Source organism: Astyanax mexicanus, chromosome 2 (assembly GCF_023375975.1).
Source record: "Astyanax mexicanus isolate ESR-SI-001 chromosome 2, AstMex3_surface, whole genome shotgun sequence".
Classification (NCBI taxonomy): domain Eukaryota; kingdom Metazoa; phylum Chordata; class Actinopteri; order Characiformes; family Acestrorhamphidae; genus Astyanax; species Astyanax mexicanus.
Genome location: NC_064409.1, coordinates 58168694 through 58184287, shown reverse-complemented (window position 1 = coordinate 58184287; position 15594 = coordinate 58168694). Strand labels below are relative to the sequence as shown.

At 36.1% G+C, this 15594-nt stretch overlaps 1 protein-coding gene across 2 annotated transcripts; it reads left to right on the top strand.

Moving 5' to 3' along the window:
• The first annotated feature begins 1072 nt into the window (after positions 1–1072).
• sigirr (single immunoglobulin and toll-interleukin 1 receptor (TIR) domain) lies at positions 1073–14224 on the top strand. 2 transcript variants are annotated; one of them, XM_007228236.4, is made up of 10 exons: positions 1255–1333; positions 5711–5770; positions 8027–8231; positions 10185–10312; positions 10660–10800; positions 11774–11917; positions 12152–12254; positions 12542–12692; positions 12792–12969; positions 13904–14223. In XM_007228236.4, the coding sequence occupies exons 3-10, from the start codon at positions 8128–8130 to the stop codon at positions 14074–14076; spliced, it is 1122 nt and encodes a 373-aa protein (XP_007228298.3). In that variant the 5' UTR covers positions 1255–1333; positions 5711–5770; positions 8027–8127; the 3' UTR covers positions 14077–14223. The 2 variants fall into 2 exon arrangements, with proteins under 2 accessions (XP_007228297.3, XP_007228298.3); XM_007228235.4 differs by lacking the exon at positions 5711–5770 and having other exon boundaries at positions 1073–1333; positions 13904–14224.
• Positions 14225–15594: the final 1370 nt, after the last annotated feature.

Sequence of the window (15594 nt, the reverse complement as noted above, 5' to 3'; positions counted from 1 at the left end):
TTCTTACACTCTGGTTGTTAACTTACTAAATCCATGTTTATTATTTGTTGCCTTGTGCAGATAGACCACTTTTGTTAGATTTATCATGATGAATCAGGAAATCACTAGTTTGCATCCCGGTCCTGCTGCTTTCCATCAGCAGATGGAGTCAGAGAGAGCACAAATGACCTTGCTCTCTCCCTACATTACTCCCATGGTGATGTCAGTCAGCACAGGCATCTGTGAGCTGATGTTTCAGAGCCGGGTCGCTGTGCTTTCCTCTGAGTGCGTCAGCTACTCTGTAAGGCTACATCAGCAGCAGATTTATCCTGATCAAGCAGTGGATCTCATCTCTGGTCCTGGAGACCTCCTCCTACCTTGTATGTTTTCGGTGATTCCCTCTCAAAAACACCTGATTCAAATGATTAGCTTGTTATCAAAAGTCAAAATGTAAATTTAAATTTGCTATATGCACAGGGACTACCAAGCTTCCATAAAATGGAAAATATAATTAATGACATAGAGGGTAATTTTTAAAACCAAAAAATGAAAAAAAAAAAAAAAAACAGATGTTTCAGCTATAAATATTTTTGAAGCTTTTTATTATAGATTTAGGATAGTTTTAAGAGCAGAAATCAATATATGGTGAAATAATCCTGTTTTTTAATCAAAGTTTTCATGCATCTTGGCATGTTCTCCACCACCAGTCTTGCACACTGCTTTTGGATAACTTTATGCCACTCCTGGTGCAAAAATGCAAGCAGTTCAGCTTGGTTTAATAGTTGTGATCATCCATTTCCTCTTGATTATTTTCCAGAGGTTTTCATTTTGGTAAAAGCTATGTAGTTCCATTTCCAAGAGTTGAAATGGGCACAAATTAAAACAAAACAGCCAATATTCTATTTACACAGTTTATCCGCTGATTTCTAATTGTTTCTTTACATTATATATATATATGTTATAACATCTAGTGGAGAACAGGTTAGCAACTTCTGGCCAATCCGTGCACAGGAGGCAGAAAACTAGCCAATCGTAGCGGTGGGGCGGGGCTTGTAGGAATGGGGTTAATAAATGCAACGCAACAGGTAAGCGCAACGTGCGTCACGTGACTCTCCGTTTCAGGAGGAAAGAGCGTGAGGTGTTCTTCTGGCTTTCATCAGCTGGAGCTTCACTACTTCCACTATTCACCATCATCATCATCATCATCTACTGTGTGTTTATTAGGTTACACAGACTGAATCTCGAGTTTATGAAGGCTGCTGGTGTTGGAGTTGTGCGGATATGGGGCGGATTCAGGTGCTTCTGCTGCTCTTCGTGTGTGTGTGGGGTCAGTTCACAGTGGTGATCAGAGCAGGTAAGACTTTACCTTATCTCCACTACTCTGCTTAATAACCTGTAGCTTTTCTGCGCCCGTTCATCATTGTGTAAGATTAACATCATCAACTCGTTTCCTCATGTTCTGTGACCTGCAGCTCAAATGTAAACACTGTAAACGTACATAAAGAAAAGAAAGTAGTCATTATGGGAGTAAAGATGAGTAAATGAGGCTCCTATCGTGTACCTTTTCAGGTTTATATCTGAAGAATGTAGTCTAATAGTCGACTGACACTTTCAATAGGACTGTCACGAGATTAAGCATCAACACTCTCCAGACGTTTGCAGCTCCTGCCTGTTTGTTTATTAGACGACAGGGCCAACATGACCTTTAGCTAGCAGTTAGCACAATTCTGTAACTGGTTAATGAATGATGGAGTACACACTACCTGGCAGCAGTGTGGAAAGTCATATGGCTAGCCTTAAATGACACCCTTGTTACCGTTCCTTAGGCAGTATTTACTGGTAGCACAATATGTATATACATATATACAGCTCTGGAAAAAAATAATAAAAATGAAAACCTTTGGAATATAATCAAGAGAAAGATGGATGATCACAAGCAATCAAAGCAAGCTAAACTGCTTGAATTTTTGCACCAGGAGTGGCAAAAAGTTATTTAAAAGCAGTGTGTAAAACTGGTGGAGGAGAACATGTCAAGATGCATGAAAACTGTGATTAAAAATCAGGTTTATTCCAACAAATATTGATTTCTGAACTCTTAAAAAATCCTGCAAGTAAATGCTCTAAATGATACTATTTTTATTGAAATTTGGGAGAAATGTATTCATTTTGTTTATTAGGAAAAAATCCCATTTCAGAACTCAAAAGTAAATTGGTGACTACACTGTAAGCCCGGATAAGTTGAATTCCCTTTTTTTGTGAAGGAAATCAGTTGCCTTAAGATTTTGATGTAATGTTTACTGACATTTTGAGTTAATTAGACTTGAAATTTTGAGTTATTGTTCCTGTTTTTTTGTTATACCATTTGCTTTGCATAATATTTCTACTTTGTATGTTATGGTCAGCTGAATAAAATAGATTTGTTCTCTTTGATTTCATCGAAGTGAAATATAGATTTCAAAAATGCTATAGAGAGAACAGTATAGCATACACCCAACACATAGAGCTCAGAGAAATATGCTTGTTCTTACAGCCTACAACATAGAGGTCAGACAGTTAATCCTAAAATATAATCTACAAGTTTGTCTAAGGTACCCCAGGTTGAATTATTTCACACTGATGGGAGGGGGGGAGCATTCATTATCCAAATAACTTATGCCAGAAGCCAATGGAAAATGTCAACAGACTAAAATCAGTTTTTATATGTTGATTCATCTCAAAGATCTCGATTTGAATGTATATGTGCCCACAAATATTCGCCTAATTTAAAATAGTTTGTAAATATCCAATTTTATATAAAACAGACTTTATTGTGCATTTACAGTGTAGTAGTAATACTATCAAACCTACAGAACTGTAAAGTCATTCTGACTAAACATTTTACCAGGATGACATATTCTTTATGTAATTTTGACTAGTCATTTGTTTCTATTGATTTACATGCAATGTCACCCACTCTTATTTATAATTTCATTTTACTAAAAAAATCCAAGTCCATCTATCTGTAAATAAATTCTGACTAGTACATAATATAATTCATGGTCTCTCTCATTTAGTGTTGAGTAGTACTGATGTGTATTTTGGATTTTAGATATCTACAATTCAAGTTTTGACTAGTAATAATATTGCTTATATGTGTTAATTAATTTAAAGATTACACTAGTCATTATTACTGTGAATATATTGTGATTACACCTTTTACCAGTAAAAAAAGTAACTGTAGATATCTGTAACTGTACTTTTTACTAGTAAAAATGCAATTATAGATAATAAGCATACTATTGCAGTCATTGATATCATAGACATAAATTGAGATTACAGATATGTCATCCTGGCAGTATGTTTAGTCAGAATTATTTTATTAATCTTTGGGTGTGATATTATTATTAGTAAACATTTAATAGCTGATATCCGAAGTGATATCGAGTGTCTACTGGTAAAAAACTGCATTACAGTTTATTTTAATAGCAATAGGTGTGATTTTAGCCTAAAACATTGTGAGAATGTTGTGATATGCTTTCATTATATATGTTTCAACTGCTTGCAGTGTGGGCAAATGGCCTGAGAATTTTGAAGTGTAATAAAATGTATAACAAGTTAATTACAGGCTAACAGTTTAATGCATGGCTCAGCTCACACTCTTCTTCTGTTTGGTGCTAAACTGATTCTTTATCCACAAAACCTGGACAAAGTCTTTAATGTTATTTCTGGAATAACAAGAATGTTAGGTCAAACCTTTTGTCACCTTCTGACATCCATTGTTGGATGTTATGTGCATATTAAATGCTGAAGCAGCAAAAGTACCTTAGAACAGTCAACAGGCTGGTTTGTTTCAGGCTTTGTCATTTTCTGTGTGTTTATTGTATTTTAGTTTACATCTAAACTGCAAGAACATATAGTGCTGCTACCTCATGTTTTCCTCATTCTTGTCTTCTCTCCCCTTCAGTCCATTAAAATATGTTCCTTACCTGATTTAAATAGATGCAAATCAAGTCCTGGATATAATGTTCCTGTTCTTCCTTCTCGTTTTTTTAAATATCCATTGTTTCTTTCTAAATGTAAGCCTTTGAATGAGAAGAACATACATATGGTATCTTAGATTACACTTGATCTACATTATGGAACATATGTTATTGTTAAATTTGCTTTAGATTTCGTTAAATAGGAAACCTGCCTGTCAAGTCGTAGCAAAGTCAAGTAATCTAAAAATATTACTTATTCAGGGGAAAACAGCCATTTGCTGATGCAAAACAAATATGTCAGTCTGCTTTTATTTTGCCTGATTTTGTATATTTTCTATTGATGATTAATTGCTTGGTCTATACAAAATATGTTAATATATTTCATCTGTCATGATCCACTGTAGTGTAATAGAGCTAGAAGTAATTAGAACTCATCCCATTAACCCCCCTGTGTCCTACGAAGCAAACACAAACATCTGTCCTTGCTTAAAGACTTACCTTACCAGGAAAAACAGCAGGTAAAACCATTAGGACATTATTAAAGCATGCTGAGATCATGTTAGCAGTGCAAACATGCTCTATTTCCTGCTCTATTTATCAATACCTTCACCTGCATTCACTGTCCTATGCTGTTTATAGAGTATAGTGTTGAGTAAAGCCATAATGCAGGTTTAATTACATTCAAAACAATCACTACAGTACACCATTTCTGCACAGAAATACACAAATATTCTAATATTAGCTTTAGGACAGCAAACATTTGGATTTTGAATGTTAAAATAATGCTCAGCTTATGTATGTGATTTCAATGCTGATTCCAAAGCAGTGTTCTTCAGGTGCTAATGTAGTATACGTGTGGGATAGACAGTAGTATGATGGTGTTGCTAACTTTAGCTGAATTGATATGCAATCATTTGTTGGAGTACTTTAAAAAAAAAAAAAAAAAGTTTTTTTAAATGGTTGTTAAAAACCACACTTTGTTGCTGCCATTCTCTCAATCATTGCATGGAGCATGACTCCTACGCCAGTGCACGTTTTACCTCACCTGCTAAAGTCTGCACACCTATGAATGTCTCTGCCTTCATAAAGTAAGTTCCCATAGCACATTAAATAATTGCAGACAAAACGAACAAATGTAAAATTTGTTTGAGCTGAGTGAGTGAGTAGCCCCTCCCCCGTTGCATTTCTGTCACACACTTTATGTAGTGCGATGCAGTTACAAAAAGTTAACTGACTTTTAAATTTGGAGTCTATAGATTTGCATAATCCACATTGTCAATTATGTTGAACAATCATAAAAGCCCTACTTTCACAATAACAAAAAAATCTTATCAAAATAATCATCTCAAAATCCTCCTTAGGGTTTTGTAAGAACAAGGTTATGAAGTACTTAGCATTACATATGTTTTGGGAAACCCAGCCCTAGTTATTTATGGAATCAAAAGTGGTTAATCCCTTTATTATTGTGTATTACAATTAACAGATCAACTCTCCCTGCCTATAGGATGATTTAATTTGCTATAAATGTGGATACATTTGTAATAGATGTCTAAATTCTATTTATTTGTGCATCTTTTAATCTGACAAATGATTCAGAATGTCTTTATTTGTAATCAATGTTTTTTCTGTTAACCAATGAGGCAATGCAGCTTGCACAACACACAAAAAGACTGTCGAGTCCCTCTCTCTAAGATCAGAGGAGCAGGTCAGAGTGCAGGAGTTGTATTTCAGAAGGACTAATATATAAACTTGCCCACTCTCGTGACCTCTAGGCTTCTTTTCACTTTGAGTGGGAATGCATGAAATCACCAGGATCATATGAACTTCAGCAGGTAATTCCTGAAATGTTAGATTTGCCTAACCTTTGAAATCAACATTTAAGTTTTCAATTGTATTATTTTCACTGCACTTGTTGCACACTACAGATTTTTTTCTTTATTTTTGTATCTATATACCCAACAGATATTGCATATCAGCATCAGCCTACAATTCCTATATCAATGTTCAGGGCTGGTGGAAAATGCCATCTGCCATCTCAGTTAGATCTTCATCACAGGGAAATCTAGGAAATCTTTTTTTTTTTCTAGTTTCTGGGAAGCATTAAGAATTGTTCTTGCATGAACCACATGAGAAATAGGCTAAACACCATCCTTATCATGAAGCCTTCCATCTGAGTGCAGTGTCCCTAAAGAGCATCATAAAAAAGTTCCCTAAGAGCCTGAAAAATCCATTTATTTTCATTATAGATGATGCTTTAACTTTTCTTCGTATAAGAGTTATGCAATACATTAGTTATTACTTAACCTATATTCAAGTAAAATGATTTAAGTGATGTGCAGAGATAGAGTTTATGAATAGATAGAATAAATGTCATGTAATACATCTTTATGTTCTAAGCATTAAAATGAAATGAAAGGGGTATGCGAGGTGGAGTTAATAACCTCTTGCTCTACCTGTTGAGGAGAATAAGGTTTCACTCTGTTCTGCTGAGATGAGAGATCCCATCCACACTCCACATGCCAGCTCTGATAATAAAGACTGCATTGTTTTAATCTAGAGACTGCATTCAGAAGCTCATTCCTACTCTTGTAGTTTTCACATACACACCTGCAGTACAACACAGGCCATTCATTTAGGTCTAGGTACAGCCCAATGAAACACCATGATAATTAATTTACACTGCATGTCTACATTTTTGTGGACACCCCAATTTACTGAAGGAATTAAGTTACTTTGATTTACACCCATTGCTGATACAGATGTGCAAATGCACACACAAACACATGGTCTAGTCCCTGTAGAAATGTGTTACCAATAGAATACAAATATTTAGGGCTGATAAACATGAACCAGTTGGCACCATGCTCAATGCCAGGAGTAGGCAATGTGTCGTTGGCCAATGAAAAACCTGTATCACCACAATGGTGACTTCATAAGAGAAGGCAAATAAATATGTTTTTAACTTTAAAAATAAGTTAATGTAAAGGGTTTATTTTGTGCAATTAAAGAACTGCTGTCTATCTGTTCATTTAGAAATATGTACACAGTGTAAAGAGCAGCTACAGGGTTCAAATATGAAGAAAACTAAAAATGTTTTTCATTGGAAGGCAGCATTTGTAGTTTTTTCCCTGGAAAGATGGTGTTCCATATACAGCTCTGGAAAAAAATTAACTTCAGTTTCTGAATCAGTTTCTCTGATTTAGCTATTTATAGGTATATGTTTGAGTAAAGTGAACATTATTGTTTTATTCTATAATCTACGGACAACATTTTTCCCAAATTCCAAATAAAAATAGTAATTTAGAGCATTTATTTGCAGAAAATAACAAATAGCTGAAATAACAAAAAAGATGCAGAGCTTTCTGACCTCAAATAATGCAAAGAAAACAAATTCATATTCATACAGTTTTAAGAGTTCAGAAATCAATATTTCATATAACCCTGTTTTTAAATCAGTTTTCATCTTGGCATGTTCTCCTCCACCAGTCTTACACACTGCTTTTGGATAACTTTCTGACACTCCTGGTGCAAAAATTCAAGCAGTTAAGCTTGGTATAATGGCTTGTGATCATCCATCTTAATTATCTTCCAGAGGTTTTCGATTTGGTAAAATCAAAGAAACTCATCATTTTTAAGTTGTCTTTGTATATGAGACAGTTGCTTCAGTGAAAAAAAGCTTGTTTTTAATGCTCTTAATTTAAGTTGTCGCTATATTTTCATACTTATAATATAGCATGTATGCCTTTATATTCTACACCATCTCCCATCCTGCAAATTTTACCTCCAACCCAAATCTAACACACCTGATTCAGCTAATTAAACATTTCTGAAAGCTGTGATTACAAGGATCAGGTAAGTTGATTAAGGTTGAAGCTGAAGTCTGCAGTATGGATGATCACATGAAACAAATTTAGGGAACCATTTTGCTACACTGCTCTGGTTTAGTCATTACAAACAGATCATTTAAAACAAATTTGTTTTAGGCGTGCATACAATGAATTAAAAGCAGTGGTAAACATATTGATTATTGAAGGTGGGGACACAATTTTTACCTTTTTTGTATTTGCATTCTTATGTCTTTTTCACAGAGTCTCTTTGTGGCGTGGCTCCACAGTTTAAACCCAGCGCAGTTTGGACTGACATTTGGGAGCCACTGGGCTCCAGGGTTGAACTGAACTGCACAGCACTTATGGTTTACAATATGAGTGAATATAGCTGTGTGCCCGATCTGCAGTGGACGAAAGATGGACAACCTCTCACCAACCTTAGTGCCCTCACCCAGAACATGTCTTGGTGAGTGCTACATTATGAAAGACCCACAATTCCATGCACATTGTACTGCACAGTGCAAAGAACTTGAATTACAATCACTTGACTCAAAACAGCCCTGGTTTTTGTGTATAGGGGTAGTTTGGAGGTATTGTGTTATAGTGAGCAGTGCATCGAAATTAGTAGAAAAATGACTAGCAAAACTAAATCCCACAGAGACTGAAGGACTATGACTACACAGTCTTCACAGCTTTTGTAAACTGTCTGTAACCAAGAAAGGCTGTTCTTAGCAGAGCAGCTTTCACCTTCAGACTATTACAATTGTAAAATAGTACTAAAATAAACCTAGTCACTGTTTTGCATGTCTCTCCACGGCATTAGCCCACAGCAAACATTCGTTACACGGTATTTTTAAACCCTGTTCCTGATGCTCCACCCACCCTGAGACCTTTAGTGTTTTCCTTCTTTTAGTAGACCTGTTTTAACTTATCATCTCATGTACAAGAACTTTTAGAGTTGCAGGGGATTTGTTAAAGTAGGGAGTCCTCTAAAATGTGCAATCCTGGAGCAGGATTAAGAAACACTGACCTAAGCAGTGTTTAAGATGGTTCACTTATTAACTTATTCACTATTCACTATGTAGCATGTGCTATATGTAGTGAAGTGACTAGGAAACAACCAAACAACAAATGAACTTTTTGTGCTGCTCTATGCATTATGGTACATACTGTAGTCTGTACTATACATTTTGTAAGTAGAGTTTAGATCGAGCCCAAAAAAATCCAGCCTGACCCAGTCCGAGCCCGTGCACGTTCTGCCCACCCCGACCCGCCCCGTAAACTGTTTTTGTAAGCCCGAGCCCGATTTAAGCCCAACATTTTATTTAACATGTTTGAATGAGCGAAATCTGTTCAGAATGATGTTAATTAACACTGCAACACTGAAGAAGCATAGACCTATTTTTTAAGAACAATGTTTATTAAGAACCGATCTCCCCATCTACTCTAATGTAATTAACAATGTCTATGAAAATAAAACACTTTCTGAACAAACTTTTTTTTTTTAACATATAGCCTTAGTGCAAAACACATAAAACAGCAAGAAGGCTACTCACTCATTAAACCAAAATAGACCAAGAGGAGTAACATAATTTACAATTACTTTTGTCTACTCCAATATAATTAACAATGTTTAAGAATATAAAACAAACATTTTTTTTTATTTTAAGCATATAGCCTTTGTGCAAACATATAAAATAGAGTATGCACAGTGCTCACTGCACAGTTCCTGAGCTGCATAATTCTAAAATTCTAGAACATGGCTGACACACCATATAGTGCACTATTTCTGTAATTGAGTGATTCTACGCAGTTGTAAAGTAAAGCAGAAAGTTGATTGTTTGACTTTTACAATCTTAACATCACATTTTTCAACCAGTTTCTGCTGGCTTGCCTTGGTGTCCGTTTATAATGATTTAACATTAAGTTTGACAGAATATCTCCAAAATGGCAGTAACCCAAAATTCACTTTTCCGTTTAAATCATCTGTTAAAGACTATCATGTGAGAAGAGTGGAGGCCTAAGCTCATCTACAAGTCCTGTGTCTAAAGATTTTTAGATATGACAGAACTTAATTCATACAATTTACATGAAGAAACGTTGTGCAGTAGTGCTGTGTGTAACAGAAAAGTGACAGTCATTTTTGGTAAGAATGTGTATTTGGGCCACGCATACGGAGAGTAAAACCCTTTCTTTCTGATATCTTTATGTTTGTATCAGTGCCATTTAAAATGCTGACTATTCTGCACAAAAAAACTTCCAGACCACTCTGATATTGTAATTAATATATTTGGCTTTGCAAAGATGGTTACAGAAATACATTAATGCCATTTTTTCACTCAGGAATACTACTTTTTTAATTTAAAAGAAAAACTCTTTAAGGACAAAAAAAGCTTTAAAATAACTGTTTGTTTTGCAGGATAGCTGATGACTACCATCATGGTCTGAGCAGTATTCTGACTCTGAGCTTGAAGACACAGAACGACTTTGGTCTCTACCGCTGTAAAATATGGAACAGCACAGTCACCTTTAACATCCAGAGCACCAGTAAGATCTACATTACTAATTCATGTTTATCATCATGGGCTGAAGCACATGCTTTTAGACTAGTAAGCCTAGCCCTGAATATAAACTAAATGTAGAGCAAAACGCCAGTCACTTTTCTATGGGTTAAAGGTTGGGAATGCTGAGTATGTGTAAAGTAAATTTGATTATCAGCTCTCATTGTTTTGCTGAGTAGGTCAGGTAATTATTGAAGTGCTTTTTATTAGATCATTGTTCCACAGCACCCTTATCACAAACTTTAGATTATTTTTCATCAGTTTTTATCACGACGTTACTACTCCAGCAGATCATTGATTTTAACAAACATGTTTTAATGATCTTTTACCCAGCTTTCCCCAGTCATACAGGGGCAGTGGTGGCATCTGTGATCTTGCTTCTTTCATTAGCCCTGGCTGCCTTAATCTATTCCAAGTGCCACCTGAACTTCAGACTCTGGTATAAAAACAGATACGGAGACTATGAAATCGACGGTAAGCCTTTTTCCACACTGTTTTATATATATTATCTTCAAAAATGATTTCCAAATGTTTGTGGACACATCCTTGTAATGAATACATTCAGTGACTTCAAATTGACCCCAGTGGTGACACAGATGCCCGATTGCACATGCACACACACACAGCTTGTCTAGGGTTTTTCATCAAGACATATTGCCAAGAATTGGACTCTTTGGAACAGAGAAAAAAGTACCTACAGGCACAATGCCTAATGCCAGGTGTGGGTAGAGGGATATATCAGTCAATATTCTACAATCAAGTATTTTTTGTAGTATATCTCACATTGATTATGATTTTTTTTGTATATATGCATATATGAGTATAATCTGTACACATTTTATTTATTATGTACAGCCTATATGTATTGTTTTAGTTACATTTTCATAATTGAAAATACATGTACATATGCAAGATTTTGAGAGAAGGGAAAATAAGTCATGTCACTGCTGTGTTGGTTTTTGTGTGTGTGCTTTTCTTACTGTCAATACTACGCACTAGGAGTGGGCTATATGGTCTTACAATAATATCACAATATTCAGGAACAACTTTTGGAACAACTACAATCCTGGCGATATGACAAAACACTGAAAAATATTTCATTAGTTTGGAGCATATGCTGTACTATGGCAACAAATTAAATGTTAGTTTTATTTTTTTTTAAAGTAGAGGCGTATAAAATCCTGTGGAACAGTGGAACTATGAGTTAGGGAGTTGGGGATGGGTTGTAATGTGATTATCTAACATTCTGACCTCACTAATGTTCTTGTTACTGAACACAATCAAATCCTCACAGCAATTATTGTATAATATCTAGTATAAAAAGATTTAATTTTTTTTTTAAAAAGTACTGTCCACATAGTGTATTTAATTACATTAATATATACAGTCTTGTGCCCGTCACTGGTAATTCCACAGTGTTTTAAACATTATCTTTTCTGACACTTAGATGGCAAAATGTACGATGCCTACATCTCATACATAAACAGTGAGAATGACCGGAAATTTGTCAATTTTATCCTGAAACCTCACCTGGAGAATAAGTATGGTCACAAATTACTGCTTAACGACACAGACATCCTCCCTGGAGCAGGTACGTACCACACGCTGTTGTGTATTTAAAAACCGAGAGCCATTTTAAAGCTTTCCTTACTGAGTGCATGATGAAGTAGAGAAAGTTGTTTATTTATATCAAGTAAAATATATTCATATTATATAGTTATATATAACTAATAGGTTATATTAAATATTTCTGAAGAAGTATCATACATTTTCTTATCTCATAGTTCTTGAAGGCTAATGTGTCTGTTTATCGTTGTGTCCTCAGAGCCATCTGCAGAGATGCTAATGGACAGTAGTCGATGCCGGAGGCTCATTGTGGTTCTGTCACATCCCTACCTGGAACAGGAATGGTGCACCACCAACTTCAAGTAAGAATGGAGGACTGCTAGATTCAAGTTCCTTAAAGTTTTATTTTTTAGTATAACTTTAGGGGATTTTTTCACTAGACATTTAAGGGGCTTGGAGGTCTCCATACCCTCTTTTAAATAATGTGTATTGGATCAGGAAATCATCTAAATCCTTCTATTTATAATGTTATATCTTACAAATGTAAAACAACAGATACTTTTTACATGTTTAATTTCGTGGAACTGTGAGTGTAGAGTGTTACCTAGAAGATCTGGTTAATCATTCTTGTTGTTTAAAACTTTGCTAGACAGGGCTTATTCCATCTGCTGGAGCTTTCTAGGAAGCCCATCTTCATCATCTTCCAGTCTCAGCAGAAGCATGTAAGTGTGGACATTATCCAGCAGCTCCGAGAGCACCAGGCACGCATCACCACTCTGATCTGGGGAGCACACTCTATGGTAAGTCCTCTTATATGACAGAAAAAGAAAGTGATATAGGAGGCTAAGGCTACTTCTGTTTGATCAGTTCTTACATTAAAACACTCACTCTTTTCTTAGACCCCATCATCTGGGTTTTGGAAAGAGCTGGCTTTAGCTATGCCACGTAAGGTGGTTTTCCACACCAAGTCTTCTGGAGATCCTCAGACTTTGCTTCAAGATGATAAAGACCCTATGCTCACCCTACAGCCTGATTATCTGGACTGTAGACCAGACCCAGACCCTGCTGGAGACCTGGGTAAGACACTAACCACAAAGCATCTATATTCTAATATTATAATGTTCCAGAATGAAATATGTAAAATGGTCATGAAAAATATGAGTGTCTAAAGCTGTCTGATTCAGTTTTCTTCATTCAGAAATCTGCATAACTTTATAACGCACTGTTATAGGGAACTTAAGGACAGTATGGGTAGGCACAGCAGGGCTGCTGGAGTTTTTGATCACTATGTCCACTCACTGTCCACTCTGTTAAACTCTCCTCCCTAGCTTCTCCACCTTGTAGATGTAAAGTTAGAGACGGAAGCTCCTAAATCTGTTGCAGCATAGTTTTTGGTGTTCATCCTCTAGTCCTTTATATGTGGTCACAGGATGTTGTCCACAGGATGCTGATGACGGGATATTTCTGGTTGGTGGACTATTCTCAGTCCAACAGAGGCACTGAGGTGTTCAAAAACTCCATCAGCACTACTGTGTCTGATCCAGTCCTCCTTGCACATCACACACTAACACCCCACACACCAGCACCATGTCAGTGTTACTGCAGTGATGAGAATGACCCACCACCCAAATAATAGCTGCTCTGTGGTGAAAAGAGGGAAAGAAGGATAGAAGGAAACAAATAAAGGGAAAGAAGGACAATAAAGTATGCAGATTAACAGATGTACTACAACCCATAATTACAAAACTGCGAAGTGCTCCTATAAAATCAGTGAAGCTGAAAAGATGGGGAGTTTAGAAACAACGAGTAGGTCTTAATATTGTGCCTGTGGATTCAAACCTTGGTATCTCTACTTTAATCAAGTACCTGGTTTGGTAATTTTGTCCAACACTGTTTTATCATTTTGTTGGGCCTTAATGAAACATGCTTTGGCTTAGGTATGAATTTGATTAAGTGAAGTAGTTAACATGATTTTTTTATATACACTGTATTATTGTTTTACCTCCTGCAGGATTGCGGTTGCCTATCTACAAATCTCTACCATCCAAAGCTCCAGTACTACCTGCAGCCCCTGATCCAGCAACTGAAACCAAACCTCCAGAGATAGACGTGTCTGACTTGGGTTTGAGGAACTACGCTGCCAGAACCGATTTTTACTGCCTGGTCACAGAGGATGATATATAAGCCTCAGTCACACATTTCTATTTTCTTATTTCACTCCGTTTGCTCCAGGGATGAATGAAAGTTCTTAATCATTTCATGAGTCATTTTTCCTTTGTATTTTCTGTAAGGGTTCATGTATGGAGTCAAAAAAGGGTCATAAAGATTTTGAGTTTGTAAAACAGAAGTCACAAATGTACTGAAACTTGTAACTGCGTTTAAACAACTGCATGCACGAAAATCCAAATCCACAAATTAACTGGAATGTGCAAACTTGAAACAGAAAGTAATATTAATAATAATTCAAATGTACAAATGCGAAAAAATATTTTAATTATATATAAATATATATTTTTTAATTTGTAAATCCAATCTCTTGAATGTGTGAATCAGTACTGCTCAAATGGCTTAAGCTGGGTCAGACCAAAAATCACATTGAATTTGTGAGGTTGTAAATGTGACAGTGGGTGTTTTTCACTGTGGAGCTAAAAATCCTCTCATTCACCTTCTCTGCTGCGGGTGCGAAGCTCTAGCTGCAGTTGCGAATTTTGACCCTGTTTTGACGCCTGATTGATGAACCAATAGGAAAGCTTTATCTGGACCAATCAGATTACGGGGTTTGTTTAACCAATCAGAACAATGGGTGGGTCTCTGCAGCTCAGAGTACTGGGCATGTCAAAAGGTGGTCGTCTATTGGTCTATTGGAGCTGACGTTCCACGTGGCCGCCATTTTGGAGTCGGCCACCATGCGCCCCCCAGTGGATCAATTTACACTGAGGAAGGAGTTTAATAAACCGATAATATTCACAACTCTACCAATTTACACACGGTTTGGTTTGTTACAAACAGCAGAGATGTAGTAATGATACAGGACGCTGTCACACATTACAAATATGTGCTTTCATGCTGAAATACTTTACATTATGCTCTTTATCAAAGACAGACATATGGTATAGCATATTAATTAGTACATAAATTAATTAATTTATTAATATATATATATATATATATATATATATATATATATATATATATATATATATATATATATATATGTGTGTGTGTGTGTGTGTGTGCATCTATGTACATAAATATAAAATTAATTCATATAATTAGAACATAATATAAAGTATTTCAGCATGAAAGCACGTATTTGTAATGTGTAAATCAGGTAAAAAATTGGTAGAGTTATGAATATTATCGGTTTATTAAACTCCTTCCTCTGTGTAAATTAATCCACCGGGGGCGCATGGTGGCTGACTCCAAAATGGCGGCCACACTTTCGACACGCCCACACCTTTCGACACGCCCAGTACTCTGAGCTGCAGAGACCCACCCATTGTTCTGATTGGTTAAACAAACCCCGTAATCTGATTGGTCCGGATAAAGCTTTCCTATTGGTCCATCAATCAGGCGTCAAAACAGGGTCAAAATTCGCAACTGCAGCTAGAGCTTCGCACACGCAGCAGAGAAGATGAATGAGAGGATTTTTAGCTCCACAGTGAAAAACACCCACTGTCACATTTACAACCTCACAAATTC